Raw genomic sequence first — 25,750 nt, forward strand, 5'->3', positions numbered from 1 at the left:
TAGTAGTCAGCCCTGAAGCTGATCAAGCCCTAAATCTATCCATCAGTTTACTAATATGTAGGGGACAGAGGAACATGTTAAATGATACCTCAGAATAGCACTCGGTAAAATTTGGATTCTGAGACACTCTTCCTTAAGCAACTTGGTTTCTTCAGTGAAAAATTGTGAGAAGAATAGTGAAAGGAAAGCTCTGGAATGAGAGATTTAAGAGACCCCCCCCCCCAACAAAGCACAACATGGGGACTTTATTTGAATCCTGATTCAAACTGTGACTGTGACTGTGACTGACATAATGTAGAATGACTATTATGCTTTTGGTTTTAAAAGTCTTTTTCTTTCAGAGACACAAATTATATTGACATGATCATAGATGAAATAATGTAATGTCTGGGATAGGCTTCAAAATAATCTGGATGAAAGTGTGTTAGTTATCTGTTGTTGTAGAACAAATTACCCCAAAATGTAACAGCTTAAAACAAGAAGTGTTTGTTATTTCACACATTTTCTGAGGGTCAGGAACCTGAGAGTGGCCCGTCCTAACCCAGGACTAGGGTCTCTCATAAGGTTGCATGCAGGATCCTGGCTAAGGGCTGCAGTCATCTGAAGGTTTGACTAGGATAGAAGATCTACTTGTAAGCTCATTTATGGGGCTGTTGGGAAGAGATCTCAGTTCCTTGATAGCTATTGGTTGGAAGATTCAGTGTCTTATCATGTGGGCAACTCCATAGGGCTGTTCCCATCAAAGCGGTTGCCCTCCTTAGAGTGAATTATCCCGTAGGGATTGGGAAAGCAACCCTAACAGAAGCCATAGTGTCATTTGCAACCTCATCTTACAAGTGGCTTATGATCACTGCTGTATTCTCTTGGTCATAGAGACTGACTCTGGATCACAGAGCCAGAACTCTGGGTGGGCCCCACACAAGGGTGTGACTATCAGGAGGGGGAGGATCGTTGGAGGCCATCTTGGAGGCTGGCTCCCATAAGGGAGATGGAAGAGAGTAGTAGTGGGATATTGATAAAATAAGATTCACCATGAGTTGGTAACTGAAGTTTTCTATAACAAAAAGATTTTGGGGGGTAGGGGGGTTGGTGACAATATATATTTTAAAGGCAGGATGCTTGGATTTAAATCTCAGCCCTGCCATTCATTAGCTGGGAGATCTTGTCAAGTGATGGGAACCGTCTGAATCTGTTTCTCCATTTATAAAAGGAGGGTAAAATGAAAATGCTGTATCTTTGGGGCTTGTTGTAAGGCTTGAGGACACACCACTCGTGAGTGCTCAAGCCAAGGCTGGTACATAGAAAGCGCCCAATAAATACTAGTTATCAGCAGTGTTCTCTTTTCTTCTGCCACAGGCATTCTTTCCACTAGACCTCAAACCATTCGCAGGACCACCTATCTTCTAGAAATCCTTTACTCTCACTTTTCAGAGGCACGTTGTGATTTTCTCTGGGGAAAGCTGCCATTTGTTTCTTATCTCCTCTCTACATGTGTTTGCCCGTCAGTATGCTGCAGAGTAAAGCCCTTGCTCACTGTGGAAGAGAGAGAGAGAGAGAGAGAGAGAGAGTGTGTGTGTGTGTGTGTGTGTGTGTGTATGTGTGTGTGTGTATTTGGACACGTCTTTGCTTCCCCCGCTGTGTCAGCACATTGAGAATGTGAACTAAGCCAGTGAAGGGCTACACCTCGCCCACAAGCTGCTTATACATCAGTTCTTCTCTGTCCTGAATCCCCCTCCTTCCTCCTCTCACTGAAATCCCTCTGTCTGTACCAAAACCGTTTGGTAGAGTTTAGATGGGACTTTCCCCAGATCTTGCCACTGCAACCTCCAGTTCAGAAAATGGGCACATGATCCAGACCTGGGTAAGCCAACAGTCCCATTCTCTGGTCACCCGATGAGCGCAGGCCCAATCACATACCTAGGCTGGGCTAATTGGAGGGTTTCTGGGGGCTTTTCTGATAGAAATATTGTGGAAATGGGTCTGGTGTAGAGGTGCCAGATTTAGCAAAACAAAAAAACAAACAGGGCACCCACTTAACTTTGAATTTCAGATAAACATTGGATACATTTCCAACATGATGGCTTATCTGAAATTCAGAGCTGATCGGGCATTCCGATTTTATCTGGCAGCCTTGGCTCTGGCCACTGGGCAGGCTGAGCCGGGTACACATAACACTACTGATGTAGGCAGCTGTGTGGTCAAGAGCCCGCTGGCGGAATAAAGCCCAGTGATTCCAGGCGAGAGGCACCCAGAGACCCAGTCTGGAATGCATCACTGAGCCGTTGCTCCCAGTTGTCCCCTAATAGGAGCCAATGACTTTGCTTGCGCTCCAGATAGACTTGTAGTGGTTTTCTGTTTTTGTTCTCAGAATTTCAATTCTGAATACCTTGAAATATTGAAATTCTGAAATACCTTGAAAAATTGAAATTCTGAAACTTGAATAGCCTCAAAATACAGTGCCGTCGGTGTCCTCGTGGTAACACCTAGCCTTTTTGGACTACTTGATATATGTGCTGGGCTGTTCTAAGCCTTTGGTCTACATTATCCCATTAAATTCTCATTGTAACCCTGCATGGTATAAATGAAGAAATTACTGACCGAGGAACTTTCTGTGAAGTTGCTATGCTGGTATTACTATAAGCATACGCATTGTGATACTATAATGTGTGTACAAATGTACAAATATGTTGACCATAGTAATGTCTGAAACAATAAGAGTAAAAAATTAAACTTTCAAAAAAAAATTAAACTTTCATCAGTAGGGGGCTGGTCAAATGTTGGTACATCCCTTAAAAAAAAAATCACAGGGCCATACAGAGTATTTGTTTATTCGCAGACTTGAATGAGAATGGATTCTTCCATTCAGACAATTAAATTTGATATCCATATGTAATTAATTTGGCAAAATAGAGGTCACTGAAACAGATATGTTTTAATTGAGTACAAGTTTTATAAAACTATGAAAATCTTCCAAGTGATTATACCAAGGAAGTTCTCATTTAGTCGTCCCTGGGGTCCCGTGTCTTTACCAGGCTGTCCCAGAAATGAATGTTGCTGTCACTGAGTGGGCAAGCGGGGGTTGGGTCAGGGGACATCCTTCACCTCCTCCCCCACCCCCCGGACCATGACTCCAGGTGTGTGTTCCTGGCATCTAACACCTTCTAGTCCAGGCTGTAGCTTTGCATCTGTGTCCTCTGACCCTGACTGTGAGGGGATGGCTTGATGGAGAAGAGCCCTCCGCCTCCCCAGGGCTGCCTCTACATTCCGTTCCCCCTGGATGCGGGCTCTATATACACATCTTCAGAGTCAAAGCTTCCACAGAGCTTGGCACGTGTGCTCGGGATGAACTGAAACTGTCACTTCTGTCTGCTCTTGTCACTGAACTGATGAAAGCATTCTTCCTCCAAGAAGCAGATTTTAATCAAATCAAGGTCTTCATAAAGTTTATAGAGGATGAACTTGGACCTTCAGAAATGTCCAAAAGATGTGAATGAAGGGTAAGGCATACTGTTGAGACACACACTGTTGCAGAGTTGAGACGCAAAGTGGGCATTTCTGTCCTGGTAGCATTTGGGCTGTGGCTTCGCTCTGTGTCTCAGAGGGGCCCAGAGCACATTCCCGCCAATGCCTGACGGAGAGGACAGTGATCTCACAGGCTCTAACTGTGAGTCTTCTGGGACACAGCCTTGCGCTACCATGGGCAGCTTTGGTGGAGGCACCTGTCCCACTGGAGGTATTTTCCCATCTAGAGACCCGCCAGCTCTGGGCTCGTCGCCACTGTCTCACCTGGTATAAGTAGCACCTTTGCCATCAAAATGACGTTGTCATGAACATAACCACCTGGTGTGAAACAGTGTTGGTTGTTCACATCCAGGAGATTGTCTCAGTCTCCAATTTGGCGTCAGCACGGAACAGCTGCTGCCTTCAGACACTTCAGTTTGTTATAGACGACATAGAGGAGAAAGCGGGCCTGGCCCAGACAAAGTTCTCTCCGTGTCTGTACTTTCTCCCCCAAATTGCAAACATCTGGGCCTGCTCTTTAATACCACCAGCCTCTTGGGCCATTCTGTTGTCATGTTTGAGAAAGACCACGTCACGGTCTCCTTCCCTCACTGGAATCAAATGCCAGACTGATGCCCCAGAGCCCGGTCCATGAAGCGTGTGCCCTTCCTGTAAACTGTGTTGACTGGGCACTGCCCGAGGTCACTGGTCTGTGTGTGTGTGTGTGTGTGTAAAACCCCCAAAGACACAGTCAGATTTAGCCAGCAGAGCCTGGGACGATCATCCCAGGGTTGGCGTTGCCGGGGTATGGTCAGGAGGAATTATATCCGTGTTTACACTAATCATCACATGCCCTAGCTTCTACCCTAGTCGGGTCAGAAGAAGTTATGGACGCCTTCTGGGTCTCTGGCCAACGGGCCTCTGCACTTTGTGTTTGCAGCTCAGTGACAAAGGGGACCACAGGGCTCTCTGCCATCAGAATGAGCGTCTGCCATCAGAATGAGACAGATACTTGTCTGTTTGGGCTCACTTAATTGACACAGGCCATTTCCCTATTTGAGAAGACAAGTGGGAGTATATTTATTACTAATAGAGCTGGCAATGGGAGGGCCTATATAGGGCTTGTAGCTTCTCAAGTTTAGTTTGTCAGTAAACAAGTTGTCCCTTAAGCCAACGGACAGCACAGTGCTAAGTAGCTATAAAGTCAAGCGTGTCTGATGAAGGCCTGCACTGTCGCTCTTGCCCAGGATTCTGGGCTCCTGGCCCCGGGGGGTAGGGGGTGCTGGGTGTGAATGTGCAGGGAGATACACCAGGGGCACGCACAGCCCCCTATACCTGTTCTGCTCACATGCATGACCTTGTTCCAGGGGACTGCGTTTGCTAGTCACACATTCAAAAGTAAAATTACTACAAATCTCAAGCCAGGGACAGTGAAGCATGAAACCAAGCCCGGGGCCCTCCTGAGCACGGGGCCCTGGGTGACTGCGCAGGCCACACGCCCAGGCAGCCAGCCCTCAATGGGCTTGCGGCTTTACCCCCAGACTCTGGATGCCCCCCGCAGGCTGGACTGTCTGGGATGTGGAGAGCTGTGCTCTGAGTGTTCAGAGAGACTGTGTGGCACAGGGGTTTAGGGATGGGGCTCAGCATTTGGAGACTCCCTCTCCTCATACTTCCTTGCCTACCTTGGGCAAACATAACACCTTTCGGAGACTCGATTGGCCCTTACATCAAACAGGATCCCAATGGTACTTTTTAAGGATGTTAGGAGGACCAGGCGAGGTGATGCACGAAAGGCCCACAGCACCCGGCATGTGGTTGTCCTTTGGCCAGTGTTGGCCACCATTGGAGGACTTGGGTGAGAATTTCTGAAAGCCTTCCCACGGCTGAGATGCTGCGCGACTGTCCTCCGCACCTAGTGGGTGTAAAATTCAGGTCTGCTGAATGCCAGTGACCTGGTTGAGGATTGTTGAAGGGGGTGGGGGCTGTTGGCCTGGCACCCCCCGACAGCCTCCCAGCCAGGATCACCAGCTCCGTGGATGGGGGATGGTTTTGTCTCCCGATGTCGACTTTTCCCTTCAGTCCCCTGCTTCTAATTGGGAGGACTCAAGCATTCGCTATAATTATGTCGACAGGAGCAAACATGATTGCTGTTATCACGGAGAGCGCTATCAGTATGGACTCAACCAAATCAAATGCTGGTGGAGGGAGAGGGTTATTTCTCCAGGCCCTTGTGCTGGCCTGGACGTTGTGACTGTTGCGCGGAGATAAGCAGCCGCGCTGGGGCTGCTGGCGCTCAGGCGCTCCCCGTTATCTCCCCAGACATTAAGCCATGCTAATTGCTTTGGAAGCCAGGCCTCTTCCCGGGCAGCAGCATATGCTGCCTGAGTGCGTGAAGCAGAGATAAAAAGCCACCCTCCTCCTCCTTTACCGAAGTTTAGTAATAAAATGGAACTGTCCCCATTTCCAATAAATTGTTTATTTTAATTTAGGAAAAAATAATGGAAATGGGCCACCTTCTGGCACACAGCTGGGGTGCGTCTTCCTGGCTTGAGCTGTCTTGAACGTTCAGTTCTCTGGAGTGGGCTGGAAGGCACTCGGGTCTCGGTGTCATGAAATCAACCATGTGTCTTCCTCTGTATAATAAAATCTGGCCCTCACAGGGAAATAGAAGTCATTTTCCAAGGCCTATGTTAGACTGTAAAGCTGCAAAGTAGGAATTTGGCTTAGAATGAATTGGAGGTGTAAAGTTCTGTAGGATTTTTTTTTCATGTATTTATTTTAGTGAATATGAAATTGACAGAGTCTCCCATTTCTCTGCCATCGCTGTTCTTTCCGATGACTTCTTTCCCGTCCTTTCAGCAAGAGGTCAGCCCAATATGCCTTGCGTTAAGAGAGAGATCAAGGCCCCGGTGAAGGCAGTGTCTTACTCAGGTGTTGAGAGAGGGTGGGAGGCAGCGCGGGAGCTGGAATTCAGGCTTGCTGGCTTCTGTCTGCTGCTGCAGGCTCTGCTGCGGCCTCGCTCTCCCACCACGGTGCAGCCGCGTTCCCATCCCCATGTCATGGGGAACGAAACTGAAGCCTGAGAGCCAAAGCTACTTGCCTCAGGGTCTCATTGCTGGTAAATAGCATAACCAGAAACTAGGACTCAGTCTCAGTCTCCTACTTCAGTTTGTTTTTTTTTTTTCTTCCAGAGTCCATGGAGTGTAATAGCAATAGCTTATGTACAACAATTATAATGTGATGGCATCAGATAGGACACATGTTGAACCCCAGAGCCACCACAACTGAGAGCAGAGAAGCAGAAGAATGTATTGATGGAGAGGCTGCAGAGCGGTGGGCCAGGCCCCTTCCTTCTCTTCCAGACTCTACCCTTGGAGTGGACATGCTTAGGGTTCCTCCTTGGCAGATCACTCCGTGTCATGAGAAAGCAGGGCGTATTCAGTGCATGCGGTGAAATGCTTTACTCTGTTGGCAGGAGCACCAGACAGGAAACCACTCGATGTGGTGCAGTGATTAGAAAGGGACGAGGGGATGGAGGAGATGTAGAGGATCCTTGTAATCCAGGGCTGGGGCTTTGGAGGCATTGTCCTGGCCAGGGTCCTTGGGATGGTTGTGGTCATCAAGGTCCTTTCCTTTCAGTTAAGTAGCCCAAATCCAGCTAGATCTGGGCGGGCAAAGGAGCAAATTTCTTAGCTCACTGATCTGAAAAAGCTGGGCATGCTTGGTTCTGGGAGCTCCAACCATGCTGTCATGATCTGTCTTGCCCCCTCCATTATGTTCACTGTTATCGTGGCCATTACCTTTACCCAGGGGAGCCCTTCCTGCCCAGTGGCTCGATGGCTGTTGGAAGCCCCAGACTTCTTCCCTACCTCTCGTAGAGAATCTCAGGGGAGAGAGTTTTCTTCTCCACATTTCGGTAGAAGACCAGGGACTGGGTCATATGCCCATACCTGATGGTGCCTTGTAGAATTGGGGATGGAATTCACAAATTGGTCAAGACTGATAAATGGGCTCACCCCTTGATCTGGGAAGGAGGAAGAGAGATGTTAGCCTCACCCAAACCATAGGAATGATGGGGTACTAGAGGAGAAGGAAAATCAGAAGAAGGGGAATGGGTGTTAAACCGGCAAAAATCACACATATCCACTGTGTACAAGCCTTAGCGTTTCCTCTGACTCATCCTTGGTCAGTGACTTGGTGAGAAGGAAGGACGCCTCTAGCCCAAGTCTCTCCAGGTGAGTTCTGTCCATTAGGACTTGATGTGATGATGGAGAACTTCTCTGATCTTCTCTCTCCAGTGCAATCACCACCAGACACGGGGCTTCTGAGCACTTGAAATGCGGCTGAGGGATGAAGCAACTTTTTTCATTTCACGTAAAATGTCAATGGCTACGTTTAGCTCATGGATGCCATAGGGGACAGGGTAGCTCTTGGTGGAGCCATATCTCTGGAGTTGGTTCTCCAAAGGCAAGGCCCTGGTTTTGTGTAAGACGAGAGGTGGGCTGAAGGTTAAACGCAGCCTGGAAGACCAGGGTGATGGAGCAGATTTGGTCCAGGTGTGGTGGAGGAGAAAACGGAGTCTGGACATGAGGGAGAGGAGAGAGAAAGAAAGAGAGCGTGTCCTTCATCTGTGATGGCATTCGGAACTCCTTACCCGGGGACATATTTTTCCCATGTACTCTAGGGACCAGATTTGTCCCAGGAAGAAATAAAATCAGAACTGACTTTGTTATAAAATTGAGTCGAGGGGAACTCCATGGCATGTTATTGCGTTTTCCTCTAAGTGTCCGGCAATAAAAGCAACCGTTGCCTGAAGCCTTCTTTCTGCATATGACACATGGATTAAAAGGAAATGCAGCCGCACATGGATTAAAAGGCACATTAAATGGGGTTGCTGTTATATTAAAAAAAAAAACAATACTGTGTAAACTTGTGTGCCTGAGCACAATTAAATGCAGTTGACAGAAGTGACATCAGATGAATAGAATAAACTTTGTCAAGGCAGGGTCTGGCCACAGCAATGTGAACCTGGGGCCCTTTAAAGTCCAGCCTCTCCACAGGCTGCATGATGGGCATGTCAGAATGTCCTGTGGGGGGTGTGGGATCTGCCCTGAGGTGCCTGCAGAGCCTTCCTGGTGGTGGCTACTTGCCCATGAGTCAGGTCTCCAAAGGTGGAGATTCTTGGAGAAGGTAGACTGATCTGGTTTGATCCCCTCCCACCCACCTGCAGCCAGGACACCCGGGCATCCTCAGTTTTAATTAACTATCTGGATTTGTTCACCAAGTGCTCATGAAAGACATGCCATGTACTCAGCATCCTGCTGGGGCTTGGGCATCCAGCAGGAAGAGCAGAGGAGTGTAAGGCTTGGTTCCCCGCTGTGTGGTTTGCCTGGGTCCCTGGCCCTTGGCATTTTTCTCCCCCATCACTCAAGTGTACAGACTCAGGTAGTCACCTGTAGACGCTGCTGTAGTCCACGTGTAGAGATGAAGAGCTCCTGGCCAGTGCCTGGCTTACAAAGTACTAAAAAACAAACAAACAAAAAGTAACAGGTATGTAGCAGAAAGGAGGCATTAGAATGGGTGAAGCAGACCTGGGATAGAACCTGGGCCAGGCAGCTAGGAGATGTGTGAACTGAGGTGCAGGGCTGAGCCTCACTCTTCCCATCTGCAAAGTGGGTTGATGGAACCTTACAAGGTTGTTGTGAGGACACAATTGCATGATATTTGCTAGGGACCTAACATGAAGCAGGTTTCCATAACCGTGGCTGCTCTGGTTAGCATGAGGGCACGATCGCTGTGAGGAAGTGGTGCACCCAGGAAGGGGTCCTGTGGGTTACATGAATATTCCCATTGTGAGCAGCCAACTTCAAATCCAGTCTTGACTCATGTTAGGTCTGGTTGTCATTAAAGCTGAATCACTGTGAGGAGCCCACCAAAACTTTCCAGTCCAGTTTGCCAACAAACCTGCTGCCCACCCACCCCCATGACCAGTGGTTCCTGCTGCTCCCTAAGGAGGGCCAGGGAGAGAGGCATCTTAGAACCATTGGCCATGTCAAAGGATTGATCTCTCTATTCAGTCGGTTGTTTTGGGGTTCTAAGGCAGACACATCATAAGTAGGTGTCACCACGCTGATGGAATGTTTGATGGGCCCCAGGGCATGGAAAAGAAAGAAAGGGATTCCACAGTCAGGAAATCACCAGTCAACATTTTCCATGAGCACACCCTTCCTGCCCCTCTCCTTCCTCGTGACTCCTCTGTCCAGTTTCTCCAGCAGACAAGGGTGTGGATGCCTTTGAGGAGAGAGAAATTCATTTCCGTAGAAAAGAAGTGGTTTTGGAATAGGGCAGTTGGAAAGTAATGCCAAGCAGCTGTGCCACTGTGGACATGAGCTTTGGGTCAGTGGACATCCCACTGGCTCATGTGTCCCTGGGCACATGCCTAGACCCACTGTCGCCTCTTTGCTGAGAAGCAGAAATGTAATGGGCTCCACAGTTACTTCCTTTTGCTGCCTTTACTCTCCAACTCATGCTGGGTTTCTGTGGAACCAACTAGGCAGATGGCCCTGGGAGATGTCTCTGAAGAGATTTGTTCCCATTGTGCATATCACATGAAGCTCTTCTGAGTTCTAGCTTCTGTCCCGCTTGCCATAATCACAAGTCTTACCTTGTGATCCAAATTTTTAATTAATATATAATGTATTATTTGTTTCTGGGGTATGGGTCTGTGATTCATCAATCTTACACAATTCACAGCACTCACCATAGCACATACCCTCCCCAAAGTCCATCACCCAGCCACCCCATCCCTCCCATTCCCCTCCCCTCCCAGCAGTCCTGGCCATCTTTGTTTCCTGAGATTAAGAGTCTCTTATGGTTTGTCTCCCTCTCTAGTTTCATCTTGTTTCATTTTTTCCTTCCTTTCCCCTATGATCCTCTATTTTGTTTCTCAGTTCCTCTTATCAGTGAGATCATGTGATAATTGTCTTTCTCTGATTGACTTCTTTCGCTTAGCATAATACCCTCTAGTTCTATCCACATCGTTGCAAAAGGGAAGATTTTAGGTTTCTTCAATGGCTGCATAATATTCCACTATATGTATGTATGTATGTATGTATATGTATGTGTGTGTGTGTGTGTGTGTGTGTGTGTGTGTTTGTGTGTATACATACACACCACATCTTCTTCATCCATTCATCTGTTGATGGACATTTAGGTTCTTTCCATAGTTTGGCTGTTGTGGACATTGCTGCCATAGACATTTGGGTGCAAGTGCCCCCTCAGATCACTACATTTATATCTTTAGGGTAAATACCCAGTAGCACAATTGCTGGGTCATATGGTAGCTCTATTTTCAACTTTTTGAGGAACTTCTGTACTGTTTTCCAAGTGGCTGCACCAGATGGCATTCCCACCAACAGTGTAGGAGGGTTTCCTTTCTCCACATCCTGTCCAACACCTGTTGTTTCCTTACTTGTTAATTTTAGCCATTCTGAGTGGTGTGAGGTGGTATCTCACTATGGTTTTGATTTGTATTTCCGGTGATGCCCAGTGATGTGGAGCACTTTTTCATGTATCTTTTGGCCATTTGGATGTCTTCTTTGCAGAAATGTCTGTTCACATCTTCTGCCCATTTCTTGATTGGAATCTTTGTTCTTTGGGTGTTGAGTTTGATAAGTTCTTTATAGATTTTGGATACCTTTATTTGATATGTCATTTGCAAATATCTTCTCCCATTCTGTGGGTTGTCTTTTGGTTTTGTCGAGTGTTTCCTTGCTGTGCAGAAGCTTTTGATCTTGATGAAGTCCCAATAGTTCATTTTTGGCCTTGCTTCCCTTGCTTTTGGTGATGTTTCTAGGGAGAAGTTGCTGCAGCTAAGGTCAAAGAGGTTGCTGCCTGTGTTCTCCTCAAGGATTTTGATGGATTCCTGTCTCACACTGAGGTCTTTCATCCATTTTGAGTCTATTTTTGTGTTTGGTGTAAGGAAATGGTCCAGTTTCATTCTTCTGCATTCTTCTGGCTGTCCAATTTTCCCACACCACTTGTTGAAGAGACTGTCTTTTTTCCAGTGGACATTCTTTCCTGCTTTGTTGAACATTAGTTGACCATAGAGTTGAGGGGCCATTTCTGGGCTCTCTATTCTGTTCCATTGATCTATATTTCTGTTTTTGTGCCAGTACCATACTGTCTTGATTACAGCTTTGTAATAGAGCTTGAAGTCTGGAATTGTGATGATCCCAGCTTTGGTTTTCTTTTCCAACATTCCTCTGGCTATTCAGGGTCTTTTCTGGTTCCATATAAGTTTTAGGATTATTTGTTCCATTTCTTTGAAAAAAGTTGATGGTATTTTGATAAGGATTGCATTAAATGTGTAGATTGCTCTAGGTAACATGGACATTTTCACAATATTTGTTCTTCTAATCCATGAGCATGGAACATTTTTCCATTTCACTGTGTCTTCCTCAGTTTCTTTCATGAGTATTTTATAGTTTTCTGAGTACAGGTTCTTTGCCTCTTTGGTTAGATTTATTCCTAGGTATCTTATGGTTTTGGGTGAAATTGTAAATGGGATCAACTCATTAGTTTCTCTTTCTTCTGTCTTGTTGTTGGTGTGTAGAAATGCAACCGATTTCTGTGCATTGATTTTATATCCTGATACTTTGCTGAATTCCTGTGTGAGTTCTTGCAGTTTTGGGGTGCAGTCTTTTGGGTTTTCCATATAAAGTATCATATCATCTGTAAAGAGTGAAAACTTGACTTTTTCTTTGCTGATCTGGACACATTTTATTTCTTTTTGTTGTTTGATTGCTAAGGCTATAATGTCTAGTACTATGTTGAGTAGCAGTGGTGATAATGGACAACCCTGCCATGTTCTTGACCTTAGGGGAGAAGCTTTCAGCTTTTCTCCCTTGAGAATGATATTTGCTATAGGTTTTTCATAGATGGCTTTGATGATATTGAGGTGTGTACCCTCTTTCTCTACACTGTGAAGAGTTTTGATCAAGAAAATATGCTGTACTTTGTCAAATGCTTTTTCAGCATCTATTGAGAATATCAGTTTTGTTCTTCCTTTAATAATATATTGTGTCACATTAATTGATTTGTGGATGTTGAACCAACCTTGCAGCCCAAGAATAAATCCCACTTGGTCATGGTGAATAATCCTTTAATGTTCTGTTGGATCCTATTGGCTAGTATGTTGGTGAGAATTTTTGCATCCATGTTCATCAGGGATATTGGTCTGTAGCTCTCCTTTTTGATGGGGTCTTTGTCTGGCTTTGGGATCAAGGTAATGCTGGCCTCATAAAATGAGTTTGGAAGTTTTCCTTCCATTTCTATTTTTTGGAACAGTTTCAAGAAAATAGGTATTAATTCTTTTTTAAATGTTTGGTTGAATTCCCCTGGGAAGCCATCTGGCCCTGGGCTCTTTTTTGTTGGGAGATTTTTGATGACTGCTTCGATCTCCTTACTGGTTATGGGTCTGTTCAGGTTTCCTATTTCTTCCTGGCTCAGTTTCAGTTGTTTAAATGTCTTGAGGAATGCATCTATTTCTTCCATATCGTCTAATTTGCTGGCATATAGTTGCTCATAATATGTTCTTATAATTGTTTGTATTTCTTTGGTGTGGGTTGTGATCTCTCCTCTTTCATCCTGAGTTTATTACTTTTCTTTTTGATAAGTCTGGCCAGGAGTTTATCAGTCTTATTCTTGCTTAGACTTGCTTAGAACCAGTTCTCTTAAACTTGCTTAGAACCAGTTTCCAGTTTCCTTGATATGTTCTGCTCTTTTGGTTTCTATTTCATTGATTTCTGCTCTGATATTTATTATTTCTCTTCTTAGGACAGGTTTAGGCTTTATTTGCTGTGCTTTCTCCAACTCCTTTAGGTGTAGGGTTAGGTTGTGTATTTGAGACCTTTCTTGTTTCTTGAGAAAGCCTTGTATTGCTATATACTTTGCTTTAGGACCACCTTTGCTGCATCCCAAAGATTTTGAACAGTTGTGTTTCCATTATCATTTGTCTTCACGAATTTTTTAAAATTCTTATTTAATTCCCTGGTTGACCCACTCATTCTTTAGTAGGATGCTCTTTAGCCTCCATGTATTTGAGTTCTTTCCAACTTTCCTCTTGTGGTTGAGTTCTAGTTTCAAAGCATTGTGGTCTGAAAATATGCAGGGAATGATCCCAGTCTTTTGGTACCAGTTGAGACCTGATTTGTGACCCAGGATGTGATCTATTCTGGAGAATGTTCCATGTGCACTAGAGAAGAAGTTGCTTTGGGATGAAATGTTCTGAATATATCTGTGATGTCCATCTGGTCCAGTGTGTCATTTAGGCCTTTATTTCCTTGTTGATCTTTTGCTTCCATGATCTGTCCATTTCAGTGAGGGGAGTGTTAAAGTCCCCTACTATTATTGTATTTATTATTTATGTGTTTCTTTGATTTTGTTATTAATTGGTTTATATAGTTGGCTGCTCCCACATTAGGGGCATAGATATTTAAAATTGTTAGATCTTCTTGTTGGACAGACCCTTTGAGTATGATATAGTGTCCTTCCTCATCTCTTATTATAGTCTTTGCCTTAAAATCTAGTTTGTCTGGTATAAGGATTGCCACCCCAGCTTTCTTTTGAAGTCCATTAGCATGATAAATTGTTTTCCACCCCTCGCCTTAAATCTGGAGGTGTCTTTGGGTGTAAATGAATTTCTTGCAGACAGCATATCAATGGGTCTTGATTTTTTATCTATTCTGATACCCTGTGTCTTTTGATTGGGGCATTCAGGCCATTTACATTCGGGGTAACTATTGAACGATATAAAATTAGTGCCATTGTATTGCCTGTAAGGTGACTGTTACTGTATATTGTCTCTGTTCATTTCTGGTCTATGATACTTTTAGGCTCTCTTTTTGCTTAGAGGACCCCTTTCAGTATTTCCTGTAGGGCTGGTTTGGTGTTTGCAAATTCTTTTAGTCTTTGTTTCTCCTGGTAGCTTTTTATTTCTCCTTCTATTTTCAATGACAGCGTATCTGGATATAGTATTCTTTGCTGCATATTTTTCTCATTTAGTGCTCTGAATATATCATGTAGTCCTTTCTGGCCTTCCAGGTCTCTGTGGATAGATCTGCTGCCAATCTCATATTTCTACCATTATAGGTTGCAGACTTCTTGTCCTGAGCTGCTTCCAGGATTTTCTCTTTGTCTCTGAGACTTGTAAGTTTTACTATTAGATGACAGGGTGTTGACCTATTTTTATTGATTTTGAGGGGGATTCTCTGTGCCTGCTGGATTTTGATAACTGTTTCCTTCCCCACATTAAGGAAGTTCTCCGTTATAACTTTCCCCAATATACCATCTGCCCCTCTCTTTCTTTCATCTTCTTCTGGGATCCCAATTATTCTAATATTGTTTTGTCTTATGCTATTACTTATCTCTTGAATTCTCCCCTCTTGATCCAGTAGTTGTTTATTTCTCTTTTTCTCAGCTTCTTTATTCTCCATCACTTAGTCATCTGCATCACTAATTCTCTCTTTTGCCTCATTTATCCTAGCAGTAAGAGCCTCCATTTTTTATTGCACCTCATTAGTAGCTTTTTAAAATTTCAACTTGGTTAGATTTTAGTTCTTTTATTTCCCCAGAAGGATCCTCTAGCATCTTATATGCTTTTTCCAAGCCTAGCTAGTATCTTTATAATTGACATTCTGAACTCTACTTCCAACTTCTTACTAATGTCCATACAGATTACGTCCCTAGGGTACTACTTCTACTTCTTCTTCTTCTTTTTTTTTTTTTTTTTTTTTTTGAGGTGAGTTTTTCTGCCTTGTCATTTTGTCCAGAGAAGAATAGATGAATGAGAGAACAAAATGCTAAAAGGGTAACAACAACCCCAGAAAAATATACACTAAACAAATCAGAAGAGATCCAAAACCAGGGGAAGAAGAGAAGAAAAAGAAAAAAAAATATGATCAGGCTATTGAACAGAACAGAGCCACACACTTGATTTTGGGTGTATTTTGGTCTGTTAGAAGAAACTGCTTCTCAAATTTTAAAGAAAGAAAAACACACACACACACATGCACACACACACACGTATATATACATATATGCAAAAATGGGTAAATATGATGAAAGGATCAAATATGATCGTAAAGATGAAAAGTAGAAAAGATTTTTTAAAAATGAATTGATAAGTTGAAAAAAACAAGAAAAATAGTAAAAAAAAAAAAAGAAAGAAAGAAAAAAAGTAGAGAATGTGATCAGGCAGGAGACCAGAACAAAGCCATATACTAGATTTAGGGCATATTTTGGTCTGTTAGAAGAAACTGTATCCCAAAATTTTAAAGAAAGAAAAACTTATGTGTATATAAATAATAAGTTTAAATGCAATGAAGGGATAGAATATGACTATAAAATGAAAATTAAAAAATAAAAAAATTATATTGATAAGATGTTGGTTAAAATAGGAAAGAGGGAAAAATTTTTTAAACTAGAATAAGAAAAAATAAAATTAAAAATTTAACTTTGAAAGGCTATAGAATCATGGGGGGAAAAGCCATAAATTCTATGTGCTATATTCCCATAGCTCTGCAGTTTTGCAGTTCTCGTTGATCAGTAAACTTGGTCTTGGCTGGATGTTCTTGCTGATCTTCTGTGGGAGGGGCCTATTGCTGTGATTCTCAAATGTCTTTGCCCGAGATGGAATTGTGCCACCTTTGCTGGGGGCCAGGCTAAGTAATCTGCTCAGGTTCACTCTTGGGAGTTTTTGTTCCCTGAACTCTAGCTCTGGAGGATGGGAATGAAAATGGCGGCCTCCCAATCTCCTGCCCAGAGGAGCCAAGAGCTGAGGGCCCCACTCAGTGCACCCTCGGAGAAAAGCAGTCAATCCTTCCTGTCTCCCTGGTCTCCGGCCGCGCTCCGAGCTCACGTGGCCTGTGACCGGACTTTCCCATCTCTGGCGCACAGCCCTGTTTGGAGTCTCCAGCTGATTCCTGCAGCAGGCTTCCACACCACTCCTCCCGGAGGAGGTGTCCCTGGACCTGCCACTTATGGGGTCCCTGCTCAAAGAGCAGTGGCCGAACTATGCCTCGGATCATGGTTTAAGATAACGCTGAGCTGAGAGCCCACTGCTCGGCTCAGTCTCTGCCGCAGGCTTCCCTGCTCTGATACCTGGCAGCTCTGCCACAGACACCCCTGATCTTTCTGTGACCCCGCGGGACCTGAGACCACACTGTCCCAGCAAGTGTTCCACCCCCCACTTAGCTACTGGAGTGATGTCCCTCAGTGGGGCAGACTTATAAAAGTTCCGATTTTGTGCGCCACTGCTCTCTCATTTGCCGGGAGCTAGCTGGCAGAGGCTCCCTCTGGTCTGTCTTTCCAAATATCACCTTGGATTTACTTCTCTGCACATCCTACCTTCCAGAATGTGGTTGCTTTTCTGTTCCTAGAATTGCTGCTCTTCCCTTCAATCTCCTGTTGAGTTTGTAGGTGTTCAGAATGATTTGATAACTACCTAGCTGAATTCCTGGGACCAGATGACATTTAGGTCTACTTCTCTGCCATCTTGCTCCCTTGCGATCCAATCTTTATCCTTGCTCTTTGGAAACCTTTTGTGTGTCAGAGTGTGGTCATCAAGGGAGACAGAGTAGGCCACCAGACATGCCTAGTCTCTGGAATGTCATAGTCTTAGATGGGGACAGAATCTATCTGGCAGTTCTGTGTGCAAAGTGCTAAGTGCATGGGATGCATCATGGGGTCCTAAGGAAGCGTTCTGAGGCAGTCTCAGAGATAGGGGTCTGGGAGGTTCCCCTAGGCCAGAAGGGGGTGATGTCCAAACTGAGGTCCCAAAGGTAGGTGGGAGGAAAATGTGGCAGGAGAGGTAGGACATGGATGGAGAGTGGGTCCCCAGTAGAGGAGAGCATGTGTAGGGTCCCAGACATGATCAGTAGCAGGAAACTCGAGGGTCAAAGGGGATAGTGTGGGTCATGGGAGCTGAAACTGGAAAGAAAAGTAGGAACTTCAGATAAATTAAGTACTTTCTACCAGAATTTTCTAGAGTGTAATCAAAGCTGAAAATGCATATGGAAGGTAAATTTTATATTGACTAGGTTCTTATGTTTTGAATGCTGAGGGATAAAAACATATTATGACCATTTTGGTCCAAGACTCGTTGGTCTTAGTGTGCACCTGTTCGTTAGAGAATGGCATTTCATGTAACAATTTGGATGCTAATGTATTCTCTACTCTGTTGTTCCAGCATTTCCGGGAGCATCTGGACAAACTTTTTGCCAAAGGAATTGGAATGCTGGATATAGCTCTGAACGAGGCCTTCAACATTCTCAGTGACGTAAGCTCCTCTTTAATTTGCCTTTCTTATGTCTGGGAGAAGAGATGGAATTTTATTTTACTAAGTTTTATTTATTTATTTATTTATTTATTTATTTATTTATTGTGGACCAGCATTACTATTGACCCTGGCTGTCACTGAGTGATATCTATAGGCACCAGATGGGAGGGTGAGGCTGGCCATTTGAGTCATCTGGGGAACCAGGTTCAGCCAGTGAGGCCAAACCAAGCCCCCCCCCCGACCACCAGACAGAGCCAGTCATGCCCTCTGATTGGGGCTCTCACCCGCCGTGCTTGTTGACTCTGGGACCACCCCCACTTGAATACCTTCCAATGCAGGTCTCGTCTCAGAAACTTTCAGTTTCTTCATAGAGTGGACTCATTTCTCATTGCGTTTCACACTGGATCCCTGCCTGTGGCAATGTTTAGCAGAAGGGCTTTCTCTGTGCGGTAGGCTTAGGGAGTGCCCTACCCATCCTTCCCTCTCTTCTAGCCCCTTGCAGATTCACAATACGCAGTAACATAATCAAGTTTCCAGGAAGCACAACAGGAAGGAATGCTGCTCAACCGACTGTTCCTTACTCCTCTTAGAACAAGAATCTGCTTTTCAAGTAGCACTTGTTAACGTTCCATGAAAACCTCTGGGGGTCCTGGGCTGGTGATTCTGCCCTTTGAATCCAAATGTGTTAAGCTAAAAGAACACGCATGTGTGACTTTTGTGTTCTTTTTAGTCTGGCAGAGTATTAGGAAAATAATGACTATCTTTATTAATGCAGGTTCTGTATCATTTATGTAACTGGTAGAAGCTGTGCACTTTTAATGCCGGACACTGAGAACACATCAGAGAACAGACTAGGCAGAGTTGTTTGCCTTAATGGATCTCGTGTTCCAGTGCAAAGGTTGGGAAATTATGGCCCATGAGCCAAATCCAGCCTGCATCTTGTTTTTGTAAAAATTGTTTTATTGGACTGCATGCATGCCCACCTGGTTACCTATCCTCTTTGGCTGCTTTTGCATTACAAGGGCAGAGTTGATTAGTTCCGACAGAGACCGTATGGTCTGTAAAACCTAAAATAGTTACCGCGTGGCCCTTTACGGAGGAAGTGTACTGACCCCAGATCTAATGGGAAAAGGCAGATGTAGTGTGTCGTCTTATGGAGAACAACAGCCACATTGTTCTAGCTTAATAAGGACTGGCTGCTTTATACAGCGCGGTCGGGAAAGATCTCTCCTAGGTGCCCTTGGTTGGAGTAGAGACCTTAAAGAAGTGAGGGAGCAGCAATTTCATTTTGGGGAAGAAGTTTCTAGCAAGAGGAACAGGTACAAAGGCCCTGAGGCAGAGCTGTTTGGCATATGTACCATACAGCGAAGAGAGCAGTGTTAGGAGCAAAGTTGGGGAGAGAAGGCTAGGGAATGAGATCGGGGAGGGACCAGGGACCAAACCACATGACTCCTATGGGGACTTGGGCTCTTGCTCTGTGTGGGATGGACAGTCCCTGGAGTCTGAGCAGGGAATGACGTGACCAACTTGAGTTTTAGCAGGATTTCTCTGACTGTTGTACTGAGAAACAAAGACAAGCACAGGGAGGCCTTGACATTATCTGGGTCACACATACTGGTAGCTTGGACCGGGGAGGAAGGTTAGGATGTTAAGAAGTAAAAAAAAAATAAAATAAAATAAAATAAATCGCTGTAGGTGTGTCCAACAGCATGGGTTTACTTTAGGGTTTTGTCTGCATAAGGGATTGAAAAGCTCAGAAACCAAACAGAGAATGAAACAATCTTGGAATTAGCACCAGCAGGAGGGAGGGACTCCATTGGAGCCTCCGCCCCGTGACCATCCAGATGGGAATCGAACCGTGGAGAGGCTGCCCGGCGAGAGCTGGAGTCACGGGGGAAGGCCTGCCCTGTGGAAGCTGGTGTCTTGGAAAAGATGCAGCTGTTGCCAGAAAGCGCCCACACCTCCGGATCCGAAAAAGGGAGACCTAGCTGAGGAAAGCCTTGGCTTCTCCCTTGTGCCCTCTAGTATTCTCCTTTGGGTGAACCTGGTCAAAACTCCTGGGGAGCCTGGAGACTGGCATCCTGGGGAGAGGCGTGGCGTAGAACTGAGTGCAAACAGGCACTAAATGGAGCCACAGTCCCGTTGAGGTGTTGTGGGACCTGGGAGAGCCCCTAGAGGCTCAGCGGCCTCATGGCACTCAGTCTCCAGGCTGCTGTGGGGGGGATCCACGTGTTAGTGTGTGGGAGAGCTCACACCCACTGTCACACGGCTCATCCCGGTGGTCAGTTGTGCCCAACTCCAAAACTCGAGCTTTAGTTACTCAGTGACGCTGGCCTCTCCAGCTGAGGGTAAGCCCTAATTCTCGACTCCCTTTTACCATTAATATCTATGGGCACACAGAAGGCCATTTAGGTTTCGGTCCTGAGCCAGTGTCCAGAGGGTAGGGGAGGGAAAAATCAGGAGGTAAGGTGCCACATCAGCATCTTGAATTAAACTCAAGTTAAACCCATGGCTATTCCTTCCTACTTTGCTGCCCTGGGGCTGCTGGCCACAGAGAATTCATACTTAGGTGAGGTTCGGTGTTTGGGACAGCCCATCCCTGTTAACAGCTTATGAATAATGTATCAACATAGTTGAACTCTGGATAGGGCTTGGAACCTTCTCCAGGCTTGGAGATGCCAAGCTCTGCATCTTCACAGGCTCTTTCCAGAGGGTTGTATTGGAAGGACTTGTCACAATGATAAAATTGGTTCTGTTTTTTCATCTCAAGAGTCTCTTGTCTACAGCAGGGGGAGACTACTCTGAGCTGGTGAGTCTCTTGTGTGGAGAGCTGCCCTGTGGCAAATTTCAGTTTCCTGGCTCTTTGGCAGAAGCAGGGAAGGAGCAAGATTGGGGGATGCTTGTCATGTGAAGTCTCTGGTCTCTGGAGTCAGGCAGGTTGGGCTGAGAAGCCTGACTTGGGCAGAGCTTGCTGTGTGAACTTGAGAAAACTCTGCTTAGCCTCACCTTTATTTTCCTCTTCTGTAAAATGGGGACAGGAATAGACGCAGCACTGGCCACATAATTGGTGAAGTCCAGGGCAAAATGAAGATGCAGGTCCCTTGTCCAGAAGTCATTAAGACTCTTAAGAGAAAGGCAGCAGAGTGTTAAATGGAGCGAGGGGTCCCATACAGCATCACATGCCCATGAACCTGGCCCTGGTAGACCAGGGTTGAGGATTCAGCACAATGAAGCCATACCTGCGTCCCTTTCAGCAGGGCTGGGGTAGGTGGGGAGAGCCATCTCTGTGACCATAGAGACACTGGGCAACCTCCACTCTGGCCGTGCTGCCTTTGGCTTCTAGAAGCAACACGAGCTCCTGATGCTTTGGTCTTACTTCCTGCCCCCGTCCTCAGGATCACCTGCTTGCCTTCATTGTCCCCTCTCTCTTTTACTTGCCCTCTGACCTTCTCTCTCCCCATCCTGTCCACTTACTGGTTTTGTTCCCAGACCCTTCCAAGCCAGTGTTTCCCACCACATGCCCAGCTCATGCTGGTCTGCCGAGGTAATCCAGCATAAGTGTCGTCAAGGCAATGAGATGCCATCCTCCTGTCCCAGAGACTCACAGTGCACCTGTGCATAACAGATCTTTTCAAGATCTATTTATGCCAGTACCCAAACAAGACTCAAGAACTCTTTATATCATATCAGAACCTCACGGTTAGACTCTTGTAGGAGTCACAGCTCACCAAGTCCACCTTCAGGCATAATATGTTTGTATGCTCCAAGATACTAACCTCCCAGCACCTCTCAGATCCAGAGAAATCACCAACACGTGGCGGATTTCTTTCCTTAAATCCTGGTGACAAAAATAGTTTTGAACCAGGGAAACCTTCCATATGCCTCCCTGCTCTGCCTTCACCTATAAAATCCCTCTGGGGTCTGGCCAATCAGAAAACCCAGTGGATCCAATGTAAATTCCAGAGAACAAGAAATGGAAGGAACAAAAACATTACAGAATATCTTTGATGGAGGTTGGTTGGTGGGTGGCACCCTATTTTCGGTGCTCGTTTATCTCATAGAGAGAAACATTTCCATCTCATCGCTTGCCACTGGGCTTTTAAATAGCCAAACATTCTGAAAAACACAGAGATGGTTAATCTTCCATGAAAATAAAGCTTTAGCTATTTTCCACTTCATCAATATGACCTTTAAGTGGTATAATTCTCTTCTGTGTATTAAGCCTGCCCTTGGAAGCCAATATGAATAGTTAGTTCCCAACCACACAAGCATACCTTCTCCCTGTGTGTGTGTGTGTGTGTGTGTGTGTGTGTGTGTGTGTGTTTCTCTCTGTCTCTCTCTCTCACACACACACACACACATAATCGCAAGTGTGATTGTGGCTGGGGCTCAGAATGGTTCAGAGGTTACTCTAACTGAATCAAGCAAATTTGGTTTTGCAATTACCTGCATTTCAGTGTCACCATTTGCTCCAATGACTTAAAGGCTTACAGTTGTTGTACAAATAGCTTTGAAAGGAGCGTTCGAATAAACTTCTAAGACCCTTCCAGCTCTTGATCTCTGCTGCATTCATTAGTTTCTGTAAGAACACAGAGCCAGTCGGCTACAGTAGTTAGCATCTACCTTGTCATGTGACAGCCGCAATTATCTTTTTTGGCGATGCATATGATCTTTGCGGTGATTACCTTTTAAAAATTTTTCTTAGCCAATTAAATAAAATTCGGTGACATTTCAAAGACTGTTAATCACAACCAAATGCTCTAAATGTCAGGATGCATTGAAATTTTCGCTGCTAACTGATGAATCACTGAGCTAATTGTAGTTCATCATCAGGCCCTTGTCATTGTTATTATTATGGAAAACACTTTCATCACTCCCGCTATTCAAAAAAAAAAAGTTCTAGACAAATATGAAGAGAAGAGATATTACTCATCAAAGCATTTGAATTTAATTGCATTCTGCAAAATTCTCCAACTGCAGATTGCCGCAGAGAATACCAGGGACTCAGCCAGAGAGGAAAGTGATGTTTTTAAATAAACAGCTCAGGGCAGCCCCTTCTTCCAGTCTGCATTATTCAGATATCTTCATTTCCCTTTCTTTCTTGCCTTTCGTTTGGAAGAATGTTGCCAGGATGCTTTCCAATAAGTTGCATGCACAACAGTTGCAAGGTGTCTTGATTTTTTTCCCCCTTTTCTTTAGCCTCTGTGAACTGAAGCAGAGATCACCTTTACTCAGTGGTCCGCTGCTGGGTTTATTCAATATCTGAAGACTGTGTTGAACGTAGCCTCCCCCAAAACATTGCTAGAACAACCTGTTGATAGGACAGGACCACGGGGGACATTTCTTCCTACCGCAGCAAGGAAGAAAATACACTATGACGACAGAATCTTAACAGTGTCTCAGAGTGGAAGGGACAATGCCATTTGTTGAGACTATGAAGCTTAGTGAAGGTGGGTCTTTCAGAGGGGAGGGGAAGGAAGGAAGGAAAGAAAGGAAGGAGGGAGGGAGGAAAGAAGGAGGGAGGGAGGAAGGAATTGCTCAGGGCCATATTGGGGCAGAGCAAACCCTCCCTCCCTTCCATTCATGCTTCTATCCATTCATTCATGCAATTAGTTACAGTTTTCTCTCTTGAGTTGAAATCAATCTCTAACATCCGAATTCTTTTTTTTTTTAAGATTTTATTTATTTATTTGACAGACAGAGATCACAAGTAGGCAGAGGCAGGCAGAGAGAGAGAGAGGAGGAAGCAGGCTCCCTGCTGAGCAGAGAGCCCGATGCGGGGCTCGATCCCAGGACCCTGGGATCATGACCTGAGCTGAAAGCAGAGGCTTTAACCCACTGAGCCACCCAGGCGCCCCTAACATCCAAATCCTAAGTACACAGAGATGAGGCATTAAATCTCAATTTGAATGCTTTACTACCTCTCTGCTTCAGTAGCACCCAGCAGCACATCCAAGAATGGCCTCCATCCTTCCCCAGTACCTTGGTCAACAGATCGAATGTGCCCACTCAGTGCCTTTGCGTGTACTCTTGGCCCGCTCTGGGACGTCCCTCTCCCAGACACTCAACTCCTGTAGGTGTCACTCATATGTCACCTTCTCAGGGAGGTCTTCTCTAGATTTTTTCTAAAGTTGCTCCCTCCCATTTCCTATCCCCTTGCTCTTTTTTCTTTTTCTCTTTGTTTCTTACCATCACTGGTACCACACATACAACAAAATTGACTTATTTTCTTTGTTCTATATGTCTCCCCACATAGAATTATGAACTATAGGAGGGAAGGGATTTTTGCATGTTTCAGCCCCAGCTCTGTGTGGGTACTTAGTAAATAATGTTAGAATTAATAAAGAAATGTCACCACTTATAATGGTGGGAGTTTTCACTGCTGAAAGTTAAAGACTTCTTGTATGTTTTCATGCCTTGGCACTGTCATGTTAATTGTGGGGGTTTCGACTTTGATTATTTATTTTATTTATTTAAGATTTTATTTATTTGAAAAAGAGAGAGAGCATGAGTGGAGGGGAGGGGAGAAGGAGAAGCAGACTCCCCACTGAGCAGGGAGCCCGATGTGGGGCTTTATCCCAAGATTCTGAGCTAAAGGTAGACACTTAACCGACTGAGCCACCATGTGCTCCGATTGTAGGGTTTTTAAAGGACCCGGTGTTGCTTTGAATTGCAGCATTGATAGTATTCATTAAGAGAATTCTTCACCCTGATTCAAGAGATGGACACCGACTTCTGGTGACCAGTCTACCCCGGTCTACCATTCACAAAGGCTGGGAACTTCTACAATGCCACATAAAACTGAAGGTTGAAGCAATTTAGGGTCTTGCACACCAGTGGGCACAATCTTGGAATTTCTGTCTGCTATACCTTATGAGCCATATAAACTAATATATAATGTTACATGCTAACAAATATATATTTAAAACAAACCCTACAAAAAGAGTGCTTAGGCTTCTAGTCTGAATTGACACGTTCCTGACTTTATTCCCCATGTGTCTAAAACCTTGCTGATTATATCTCACAACACATCAAACGAGACTCCCTTAGATTTTGAAAGAGACATTGCCTGCCTCTTATTCTATGGCTCATGTGTCCCTAAAGGGTGACTGTGGCAATGCTTTAGGGGCTTACATTCTGAGGCACTGTCTGTGCCTAAAGGAAAGAGAGGTTATTTGTCCTAGAGTCTCACTTCCCATCTTGCATATGTTTTTCAGAAATCCCCTCCATGGTCACTATTTAGTTCCAGTTTGTCAAAGCAAATGGGGTGAATGCATAGGGAAGAGGTTATGGCATAGGTTCTGTTTTGCAGAATGAGCTCTAGCTTGGGGAGGCTTCCCGAGCACCATGCCTCTGAAGTCTTGTGGAAGTACAGACGTCTCTGGTGTGTTTTTTAATTTGAACTTGTTTCTTCCCCCAGTTCAACCACACAGGACAAGGAAGCATCTGCAGCCAGGCCATCATGCTCATCACCGATGGGGCGGTGGACACCTATGATACCATCTTTGCCAAATACAACTGGCCGGATCGCAAGGTAAGGTACCTGTGCCGCCGTGCAGCGCAGTTGACGGAGAACCTGTGCTGTGCTGTGACCCCCAGGTTGTCCAGGGTTAGGTGCCCCATCTAGACTCCATCTCACCATGACCTATGGTTTCTCAGTCTCGTGTCTTCTGGTTGACCAAACCGAATCTGACAACTTTCCTTGTTTCAAAATGAAATTTTTTTGGAGGAGAGAAGAAACCCATAAAGACATGGTTAATGTGTTCAGTGGAATGTTTCACTGAGAAAAGTGCTTTGTCCGTATTGGGCAGCACTTTGGTTTTCCATGGAGCTAGAGCTGCTTGGTGAGTCCAGCATCTGTAGATGGTGAAGTCAGCCATGGTGGCCGCACAGTCATCTCCTGGATGCTTC

At 45.0% G+C, this 25,750-nt stretch overlaps 1 protein-coding gene across 1 annotated transcript in view; it reads left to right on the forward strand.

Annotated features, from left to right (window-relative positions):
- Positions 1 to 25,750, forward strand: part of CACNA2D3 (calcium voltage-gated channel auxiliary subunit alpha2delta 3) — an 859,411-nt gene that overhangs the window by 441,656 nt on the left and 392,005 nt on the right. Inside the window, exons 10-11 of the mRNA XM_045989865.1 lie at positions 17,750 to 17,839; positions 25,260 to 25,373. Coding sequence (XP_045845821.1) covers positions 17,750 to 17,839; positions 25,260 to 25,373 — 204 coding nt within the window. The remainder of the gene's footprint in view (positions 1 to 17,749; positions 17,840 to 25,259; positions 25,374 to 25,750) is intronic.

Source organism: Meles meles, chromosome 20 (genome assembly GCF_922984935.1).
Source record: "Meles meles chromosome 20, mMelMel3.1 paternal haplotype, whole genome shotgun sequence".
In the NCBI taxonomy this organism is placed as follows: Eukaryota; Metazoa; Chordata; class Mammalia; order Carnivora; family Mustelidae; genus Meles; species Meles meles.